The sequence below is a fragment of the Trachypithecus francoisi genome, unplaced genomic scaffold (assembly GCF_009764315.1).
Source record: "Trachypithecus francoisi isolate TF-2019V2 unplaced genomic scaffold, Tfra_2.0 Lachesis_group10, whole genome shotgun sequence".
Lineage (NCBI taxonomy): Eukaryota > Metazoa > Chordata > Mammalia > Primates > Cercopithecidae > Trachypithecus > Trachypithecus francoisi.
The window spans coordinates 49983832-49995213 of record NW_022681455.1 but is presented as its reverse complement, the minus strand read 5'-3'; the positions used below and the strand labels follow the sequence as shown (position 1 = coordinate 49995213).

Here is an 11382-nt window from a genome sequence, read left to right as displayed (position 1 = left end):
CATGTTTGGCTCACCGAGGTTGTAGCAGCACTAAACTCTCTACCACACTTGTTTGCTATTTCACAATACTTACTGAATATGCACTCAATCAGGAAAGGCAGCATTAATCAGAATTGTAATCATGCCAAGAAGGCTATAAAAACAAGAGCCCATCTTTCTTTTACCAAAGACTGGCTCAACTCTGAGACATTTTGAGCTCTGTCCCAACTTCTCTCAAGTGTAACTGCATCAACAATGAAGATACTTTGTATTTTTCTGACCTTTGTCTTCACTGTGTCTTGTGGTCCATCAGGTAATATTTGTTATTATAGAAAAGATACAAAGGGCAAAATATTCTTATAAATGCTTTACTCTGAAAATAATAGAAACAAATACATTATTCTTAGGAGATTTCATATGACCTCCTTATAAGGCAATTTATTTTTTCATGGAGGACGAAATGAATAGAACTGGTATTTGAGAAAATAATAAAAAAAAATTTCCCTGAAATGTAGAATTAAATGTATTTATTTTGTTGTTTTGTGTGATGACACTAATTTTTTAGATACTTCTTACTGCCTTCTGTTTCAAAATCAATTTTACCAAGTTATATTGTAGCTACTGTCAAAATTAAGCTTTTTACAGCCAACCTAACGATTGGTAGGGGTAGAGAGAAAAGGGGTTAGAGGTGGATGATTATTTAGAAAACAAAACATGTAGACTATTTCTTCCATGTCTTTTTCTCTTTACTCTGGAGGAAGCATACAGAAATTAGATATTTAAAAATGTTCTATTTACAAAATGATAATTTAAAAAGTTAGTGACAAAAGCAGTATTGTTGGATAAATAAGTATATTATACCAGCTGATACAGGGAAAAATTTAATACAGTTGCTTGGGCATGATTTCAGGAACAAAATGGTTTCACTCTACATTTTAAAGAGTTTACTTTATTCATCTCTGTATCTAAGGATATTAAATCTGGACTTATGTTCATAGCTACTTTTTCTTAGTTCCACAGAAAAAAACAAGAGAAATTGCAGAGAGAAAAAGAGAATGTCAACTTGTTCGTGGTGCCTGCAAGCCAGAATGCAACACCTGGGAATATGTACATTATTACTGTGATGTTAACCCCTGCTGTGTGGTACGGGACTACCAAAAGCCAATCATTAACAAAATCACTACTAAACTTTACCGAAAATAAATTACAATTATAAAATACTGTATAACACTACATCATAACAATATTATTAATAAAAATGAATTTTTGCTATCTATCAATCTATATTTAAGTGATTGATCTCTGGCATTCTAGATTATGCAATTATATCACGTCTGGAGAGTTCAGTGTTGACTTAGTACAAGAGAAATAAAGAAAAAAAGAGTGGTAGCATCTTCTTCACTAAACTGGCAGAAGTTTATCTCCACCCAAGTGACAGAGGATTTTTGATCCTTTTTCTCTTCATCTCTGACCTATTTATTTGCCTGGTATAGAAACATTTATTTCCATATGATCTTTGAGATACTAAACATAAATTACGGTTTATATACCTTCTTATAGTTTCCATATAAATGTGTTTGTTTCTTGGACACAGAGTTATACGGATGCTAATCACATAATAACAGAAGATTGATAAAAATAATTTTAAGAAAGAGCTAACCAAACTGAAAAGAGAGTAAAATGAAATATGTTAACACCTTACCCATGTAAAAATACATCAAAAAGGAAAAACAGCAGGAGGAAAAACACTAAACCCTAAGAGTAGTTATGTTGGAGAGATGGGTTCATGGCTGAGTTATTTACTCTTTATAATATTATATTGTTTTGCATATATACTTATAATTTCATGATCACGATAAAAGCAAATTAAAAACATCTTAAGAGTTTTTAAATTTTTAAAATAATTTGAAAATTTAGAACAATACAGAAATGTTCAAAGATAACAGAAAAGTCACTTCTAATTCTAACATCCAGAGCTGACTATTATAATCAATCTTAAACGTAGGCTGCCAATCCAAGGGTCTTCTCTCTTGGTCCTCAAGAATTTTATTTAACTTCTCTCATCCTATACTTCAATACTTAATGCTTCTGTTTTTGTCCTTGTCTTCAATGAATTCAATGGGTTTCCAAGTTTCCACATTCCATATTAATTTTTTTATAATATTAAAATGACTTTAACATAAACTTTCTTATGAATTATAAAGCATCAGTAAAACTTGACATTCAGAAATTAAAGTATCCATTGAATGTATTTCTTACTTGAACCTGTAACAACAGTTTGGATGGTATAAAAATTTAGGACAGAGGTCTGACTTAGAAGAAATCAAAGAGTTTCAGTGAATTTTAGGTTTAAGAGAAATTGATAACTTGCAGTTTTCTTATTTGAAATATTTGCCTAACAATGTGATTACTCATTAGAAAATATAGTCAGAGGAGCAATCTTGGAAAGGAACATTTATGACATATTAAGTTTATACTTTTCTGCTATATTCATTTGTAAAGCTCAAGAAACAAAAATGTGCTTCCAATATAGATTTGTCAAGCCATTAACTAAAGCAATGAGATAAAATCACGTAATGAAAGGCTACAGACTGAGGTGGTAAAGTCTGAAATCTCAAGGAATAGGATTTAAATAATTCTATGTGAAGAACTGGAACCCACAAAGGAGGATAAGAAGGAGTTAGCCAATATGAAATCACTCCTAGGCTGTGTCTTCTCAGGTGAGTTTTCAGACATAAAGAAAATGTTAATTTTTGTCACACACAATTCATGAGCATAATAAAATGTTGTGTTTTTTTCCTACTTTAAGCCAACAAGTTTTAGAGTGGTTTATTGCACAGGAATATAAACCAGAACACAGCTTAACTTTCAAACTATAGAAATTTTTGTTAAGTAGCAATAAGCAATAAATTATGGGTAGCACTTCTGGAAAAATGGAGCAAAAAATTCAGAAAATCTGCTTCTCCATAAAAGTAAGAAAAAGATTGTCATAAAATTACCTAAATCTACTTTATAAAGAGCTCTGCAAATTAACTAGACTTGCAAAAAATCCAAGGAGCCTTTCTTTATTCAAGAAAAATTATGGAATCTCCACAATTCTTCCCTCATGAGGTTTTTAGTTTTGTTTAAATAAAATCACAATCTAATTGAATAATTAAAATCTTGTGGAGAGAGCTAAGATTTCTGGTATAGAAACTTCTGCCTCTGGAAAAATAGCAAGGTTTCTTCTTCAAGATACAGGGAGTCCTAAGGCATTCTACTTGTAGTAAGGAAGCCCATTCAGCCCACATTCACAGACTTTACCATGAGAATTCCATTGCAGAGAGGAAAAGATATGCATGACAACCAAGGAAATCCTACAATGTATTCAGTTATTCATCCAACATATAAGTAAAATCAGCAGCATGAATATCTAAGATCACAATGGCAAACAGAATGCTAGACTCTGAGAAAACAGACCAAGGAAAAGAATGTAATGTAATACAAAACAAACAAACAAACTAAACCTCTCTAAAATGTATTTACAGAGGTATTCAAGAAACCTTTACATCTATAATACAGGACTATTATTCTATGACATAAGAATGATCAGAGAACAGAAAAGGGCACTTATATTCCTTTTTTAGCAAACGAAAAAAAAGTTTGCCTAAAAATTGCAAAAGCTAAATATAAAAGTAAAAGATTTATTTAAAATCAAAAAATAACAAATAGACATAAAAATCAGAGAGAAAATTATAGAGGAATAGCTAAATGTTTGACTTAAAAACAATCCCCAAAAGAGAGAAAATAAACAAACAAATAAGGAAGGAAGAACTTATCAGTGAAAAAAAATAGAGAAAGAGAAGAAAATTTCCCAGATCCAGGGAAAGATACAAGCTCATCAATACCAGAAAGATAACTTATTCATAGGAAATTTACACCAAGAAATGTGTGAATCATAAAGTTTGGGAGATTGAATCAGAAAACCAATGTCCTAATGACATCAAAAGAGAAAAAAATAAAAACATTTAAAAGGAGCTATCCCAGCATTAGAGTTTTCATCAGGAAGACTGGATGCCGGATGTTAGTGGAGTAACAGCTTTCAAGTTCTGAAGGAACATGATTTTGAACCTAGATTTAACATCCAAATAACTAAATGTGAGGGCAGAATAAAAATATTTTTTAGAAAGGAAATGAAATTCTAATTTTAAATAAATCTTTTCTGAAAACAATTCTGGAGGGAGAAAAGCAAGAACAACAACAACAACAACAACAAAAAGACACGAGATCCAGATCACAGTAAATTAAACTCAGGAGGGCAGGTTTAGAAAATCTTAGAATGAAGCAATATCAGGAATCACCTATGCTACTGAGATAAACTTGAAGATAGGGAATGCCTATTATTTATATTTTGTCCATATGCACAAAGAAAACTGCAGGAAGAAATTCTTTTCAATAATGACTTAAATAAATATAAAACAATTAAAATAAAACACAAAAACACTTAAGAAAAAGGAAAGAAGATAAGAAAAATATTTAAAAAATTATTGATAGTAATAATGTTAACAATGATATCAATTTGACTTTGAAACCAAGAGCATTTCTCTTTGATTAACCTATGTGTTGTGATAATTGGCACATAGAAAAAGGCAAAATATTTGGTAATGCTTATTGTATTACAGTCTAAAAATAAAGCATGTGTTTTAATTCTAATTATACACAGAGTACACATATTATCTTACACAACATAAAAGGAAATGTGCAACAAATGAATGGGATGTGAAAAAGGGAGAGAATTGCTGGAGTAACTGGCAAGAGGGCAAATATTTTCATTTTGAATGAGTAAGGCTTAATATTGTAACTACAGTTGATAGGAAAAATATAAGTGTTTTGTTGAAGATAAACTATAATATTTTTAAAAAATTAACATAACTTCAAAATATTTGATAAAGATAGCCTAGAAAAGAGTGTAAGCAATCTAAATTTGTAGTCTTCTTAGCAGAAACCAAGAGATGTACTCTGGTTGGTAAGCCAAGATAAGATCTACACTACATCCTTGTTCTTATGTTAGTAATCACTAGAAGGCCTAGTGGGCAGAAGTTATTGCTATTCATTACAAAGTCTCTTCTCATTATTCATTATGTGCATGTAATAAAATATTTAAATGTTAAAAAAAAGTGGAGAATTACTGAGCTTTACTAAGAAAACAAGAGTTTCGTGAATATGTAAGTTGTGTCTGAAAAAAATGTAATAGAAATTAGTGACAAATGTGAGGCTTAATATTTGGGTCTTGTAAATGAATAATTTGGGCAAAATTAATGGGATAACATGATATAATTAAAAATTTTTGATATGCAGGCATATTGATAAATTGGCACACCAGATTAGTGACTATAGTAAATTTTGAAAAGTAATCAGCAGATTAATGGACAATGTTCAGTTGTTTTATTTCTGAAGTAGTAAATAAATATTTACCTTAAGTTTATTCCATGGATGCCCCTTTGTGTTGATCACTAATTAATTAGCAATTATATGAAGATGCCATGTTTACGGCTATCATTCACAGAGGGATACCTCCCAAAAGCTCCATTATTTTCAAGTGTTTTCAATTTGGGTAATTCTGCCCACAGCCATAGTCATTGGAGCAGAGACAGGCACACAAAATTAAAATAATTTCTGGATAATGAGAGTTTCTCTTCCACTAGAAAACTATAAATAGTAAATGTCTTTTGGGTTTTTGGAAAGTTCTCTAGTCTCTGCATTCTGTTACCAAATCTTTCAACAGCTTCTTTCTACAGAATGAGGATCTTTAACTATCTCTATTTTCTGTGTTATGTGACCTTCATTCTACCAGGTAAGATAGATGTCTGTTATATTTGTGTAAAACTTCTCATTAGAAATAGAAATAATAAATTATTAATTGTATAATGCATATTTTTAATGCAATCTTATCAATTAAAGAAGTGTCTTGATTATATCGAATCTTGATTTTCTCATTGATAACATCATTACACTGGTGTACTTTACCTACCTCATTTTCCAAATTGATACGCAGATAAAATGAGATAATGAAGATAAGATCTTTCAACTTTTTTGGACTGAGTTTTCTTCTAGATATTTAAATTCTTAAGAAAACTATAATATATTAAATTTATTTATAAGTCCCAGAAGTAAAGGCTTAAAAGCAATTAGACCCTAGAGAAACTGAATGAACTGAGAACAGCAGTGTATATTTCTTGGAATATCAATAATAGAATCTATAGGATGATCAAATGGATATTAGAAAATATTTTGAACTGAATGGTAATAAAAATGAGATAAGTTAAAGTTCATAGTAGGGTTCACAAGGAAATTAATATAATTATATCCATATATATAAAAAGAATTAAAACTAAAATGTAAAATTTTAACTGATGAAGTTAAAAAAAGAAAATCAAATTAAAATGACAGTTATAAGCATGTAATGAGACATAATTAAATATAATAAGTAGAAGACAGAAACTAGAGAAAATAAAAAAGGCTACATTTTGGTTTTTGAAAAGACTAACAAAATTAATAAAGCTTTGATAAAACTGTAACAAAAAGTGAAGGCAGAACTAAACTTTATCAGATATATTAGTATATATGCTACAGATATCAAAATGATCATGTGAGGATATTATGCACCAGAAATTTTTGCATCTGTGTTAATGAGTAAGGTTCACCTTTAATTTTCGTTCTTGTAATGTCCTGATCAGTTTTAATACCAGGTATTTTTGATCTCATAAAATAAGTTAGAAACATCATTTTATTTTCTATTATCTGGAAAAGTTTGTGTATAATTGGTGTTATTTCTTCTTTAAATGTTTAAAATTCAACAGTGAACCTATCTGGGTTGGGTATTTTCTCTATAGAAGCTTAATTGTTATGGATTCTATTCCCTTATTGAATTTAGAAACATTTAGATTTTCTATTTCTTTTTGTTGCTGTTCAGATTCATTATGATGTAATTTTTTCAGAAATTACCTAATACATATAAATTTTTGAATACATCAATGTAGAATAGAGAACCCAGAAACAGATAAAGATGGCACTACAGAACAATGTAATAAATAAGCTTTTATTTTTTTTTTATTATACTTTAAGTTCTAGGGTACATGTGCATAACGTGCAGGTTTGTTACATATGTATACTTGTGCCATGTTGGTGTGCTGCACCCATCAATTCATCAGCACCCATCAATTCATTATTTATATCATGTATAACTCCCAATGCAATCCCTCCCCCCTCCCCCCTCCCCATGATAGGCCCCAGTGTGTGATGTTCCCCTTCCCAAGTCCAAGTGATCTCATTGTTCAATTCCCACCTATGAGTGAGAACATGCGGTGTTTGGTTTTCAGTTCTTGTGACAGTTTGCTAAGAATGATGGTTTCCAGCTGCATCCATGTCCCTACAAAGGACGCAAACTCATCCTTTTTTATGGCTGCATAGTATTCCATGGTGTATATGTGCCACATTTTCTTAATCCAGTCTGTCACAGATGGACATTTGGGTTGATTCCAAGTCTTTGCTATTGTGAATAGTGCCGCAATAAACATACGTGTGCATGTGTCTTTGTAGTAGAATAATTTATAATCCTTTGGGTATATACCCAGTAGTGGGATGGCTGGGTCATATGGTACATCTAGTTCTAGATCCTTGAGGAATTGCCATACTCTTTTCCATAATGGTTGAACTAGTTTACAATCCCACCAACAGTGTAAAAGTGTTCCTATTTCTCCACATCCTCTCCAGCATCTGTTGTTTCCTGACTTTTTAATGACTGCCATTCTAACTGGTGTGAGATGGTATCTCATTGTGGTTTTGATTTGCATTTCTCTGATGGCCAGTGATGATGAGCATTTTTTCATGTGTCTGTTGGCTGTATGAATGTCTTCTTTTGAGAAATGTCTGTTCATAACCTTTGCCCACTTTTTGATGGGGTTGTTTGTTTTTTTCTTGTATATTTGTTTGAGTTCTTTGTAGATTCTGGATATTAGCCCTTTGTCAGATGAGTAGATTGCAAAAATTTTCTCCCATTCTGTAGGTTGCCTGTTCACTCTGATGGTAGTTTCTTTTGCTGTGCAGAAGCTCTTTAGTTTAATTAGATCCCATTTGTCAATTTTGGCTTTTGCTGCTGTTGCTTTTGGTGTTTTAGACATGAAGTCCTTGCCCATGCCTATTTCCTGAATGGTACCACCTAGATTTTCTTCTAGGGTTTTTATGGTATTAGGTCTAACATTTAAGTCTCTAATCCATCTTGAATTATAAATAAGCTTTTCAATAAACAGGACTGGTTTCATTGCATAGTCATATGAAGAAAAAATGAAATTTGACTACTGCCTCTTACCACATGCAAAATCTCGTTCCAAATAACCTGAGATGCAAGCATGGAAAAAGGCCAAACAATAAACCATACAAGTTAACATAAAAGAATTTATTAACAATTTTGACATACAAGTAGTAGTATTTCTTAATCAGTAGAAAAAATAATATTGACTACATTAAAATTCGGAAACTTTTGTAAATCAAAAAAATCAAGTAAAAAAAAGCAAGCTCTATATTGAGAAAAATATGTGCAATACATTTAGTATACAAAAGGAACACAACTAGAATATATAAATAACATACATAAAACAATATAAAAAAGACAGCCCAATAGAAAACCAAAGATGGCTCACTTTCTAAACAATAGATATTTATTAGGTCAGTAAACATAAGAAAGTATGTTACCCTTTTTCAGTAATCAGAAAAATGGGCATTTTATTATGAAATATAAAATGGGTTAAGATATATGAGGTGTCATTACATTCACATCATAATTACTAAATTAAAAATATTAAGCATTTCTTGGGTTTTAGATGTCTGAAAGTATTACGCAATGCTGCTGGAAGTTTAAGTTAGCACCAATGATTTGAAAATATGCTTGGTGTTATCTACTAATGTTGAAGCTATGCAGACACATTGCCATTGTATTTCACCCTTAGGGATATGCCCAACAAAAATGCCTCAGCATATGCCCCAAGAGTCAAGTACAAAAGCATTCAAAAACTGGAAACAACCTGAATATTCATCAGCAGATAAGGCTAAATTGTAGTATATGCATATGACAGTCCACTATATGATAATGAAAATGGAAGAATTACAGTTATGCAAAATAAGAACAAATCTCCAAAAACAAAATTGTGAGTGAATGAGATGTAAAAATATATGTGCTGTGTTGTTGCATTCACATAAAGCTTTAACATGAGCAGGCTTAAACAAAATATAAATCAAGACTTTTTTTTTTTTTTTTGAAGTGAAAGAGTGAAAAGAATAGTAATTGCAAGGGGGCACAAGTGTGCCGGAAACGTTCTATTTCTTGACTTGGGTAATGTTTACATAGGTCCCTAGTGTTTAATAACACTCCTAGCTGAGCATTTATGTTTAGGTACTCTTCTGCAAGTTTGTTTTATTTTATTTTTAAAGTTTATACATGAAGAAATAAAATATAATAAAGCACGTGCTTTTTCTATTATACATTTTTGTAATCTAAGCTGTTTTTGTTTCAAAAATCCGTAGCTATATTCATAAAATGCCATTGATAACTGAAAGAGATCTAGCTTGTGAGAATTTAGCATATAACAACATTAAACATATAGTGAAAATCATTTAAAGAGATGGAGAAAATATTTTAATAAATAGTGTGGAACAATCATTTAATCGTTTAAAAGAAAGGAAGTTAGCTACATATCTGACAAGTACAGTTGATATGAAGAGAAAAATGCTATAATAAATAATATACTATGATGAAAAATTCTATGCAAGAATTTATTTTGAAAGTAAAATAACACATTAAAATATATGATTTTTGTACATTACTGCATATAAAAATACAAAATTGTTTACATTTTTAAATTGAATATTTATGTATCTTGTAATGAAAGTGTTATTGTTTAAAATCCATAGCTAACAATACAAAAAATAACAACTAAGGTAGACCAACTGGTGACAAATATGACAGATAAAAGTTACTATCCACATTATATTTTTTAAATTTTTGTGAATGTGTTACTTTTTTAAAATTCCAATTATATGATCAACAAAGTATGTAAAAAATTTTATAAAAAGAAGGAAAAGTATTCAACATAAATAAGGACATAAAAATTAAAATTGCAATGGGGCAAAAATTGCATATATTTTTGTGGCAGTACTAAAACATATTTTTGTGGCAGTTTTTACAACTATCATAAGGATATGTCATGTAAGTATTAAAATATGTAACCCACATTGTTTTTCATAATCCTAAAATATTAAAAACTTTAGATATTGGCCGGGCGCGGTGGCTCACGCCGGCAATCCCAGCACTTTGGGAGGCCAAGGCAAGTGGATCACGAGGTCAGGAGATCGAGACCATCCTGGCTAACACAGTGAAACCCAGTTTCTACTAAAAATACAAAAAATTATCCAGGCGTGCTGGCGGGCGCCTGTAGTCCCAGCTACTCAGTGAGGCAGGAGAATGGCGTGAACCTGGGAGGTGGAGCTTGCAGTGTGCCGAGATCGCGCCACTGCACTTCAGCCTGGGAGACAGCGAGACTCCAAAACAAAAAACAAAAAAACCCCAAAACAACAACAACAACAACAACAACAACAACAAAAAACCTTTAGATGTTATATGATTGTCCAAAAATAGCTGAAAGATTATATACATTGTCATGTAGCTCTAAAAATATCTTGAATCTTTTTGAGAAGAATAATATATGTCACGAAGTTTTAAATCATATAGTAATTTTAAAACAAGTTTTAATTTTGCATATACATGGGCGTATAAGATACTTTTTGTGTATTTTTTTGGTATCTTCTAAACTTGGTACAATGTACATATCATACTCTATGAAATCAGAAGTAATATATGCTTAAATAAAAGATTAGTAATTTCTGTTACTCTTCTTTTACTGTAGCAACATATACCTTGGTGGATGCTGATCGTTGCACCAAACGTTATGGTCGTTGTAAAAGAGACTGTCTTGAGAGTGAAAAGCAAATAGACATATGTTCCTCAGCAAGAAAAATTTGCTGCATTGAGAGGTTGTATGAAGAAGATGATATGTTTTGAAAAGGAAGACATACCTCTGAACAAAGAAGTTACATGGGCACCAGGGCAGAGAGATATGGGAATATAATTAGGACTTCTGAAATAAATAATTAAATATATAAGCCAATAGTGCTATCTTCCTTTGTGGGTGTTAATTTCATATGCAATGGAATGAGATAGAAATTCTCTTAGTTTTCTGAACTAACAGTTTTAACATAAGCATATCTGGAACTATGTTTGCTCTAATTTAGGTCCAGTTTTAATCTGTCTTGGGCCACAAAAGCATATACCATTGAATGCTTCCCAATTTAGCCAAGATCTCATTAGAAACT

At 31.1% G+C, this 11382-nt stretch overlaps 2 protein-coding genes across 2 annotated transcripts; both read left to right on the top strand.

The window, feature by feature from the left end:
* The first annotated feature begins 234 nt into the window (after positions 1-234).
* DEFB113 (defensin beta 113) lies at positions 235-1182 on the top strand. Its single transcript, XM_033219901.1, has 2 exons — positions 235-292; positions 992-1182. The coding sequence occupies exons 1-2, from the start codon at positions 235-237 to the stop codon at positions 1180-1182; spliced, it is 249 nt and encodes an 82-aa protein (XP_033075792.1).
* A 4522-nt stretch (positions 1183-5704) lies between these two features.
* Positions 5705-11114, top strand: DEFB114 (defensin beta 114). Its single transcript, XM_033219900.1, has 2 exons — positions 5705-5812; positions 10917-11114. The coding sequence occupies exons 1-2, from the start codon at positions 5758-5760 to the stop codon at positions 11069-11071; spliced, it is 210 nt and encodes a 69-aa protein (XP_033075791.1). The 5' UTR covers positions 5705-5757; the 3' UTR covers positions 11072-11114.
* Positions 11115-11382: the final 268 nt, after the last annotated feature.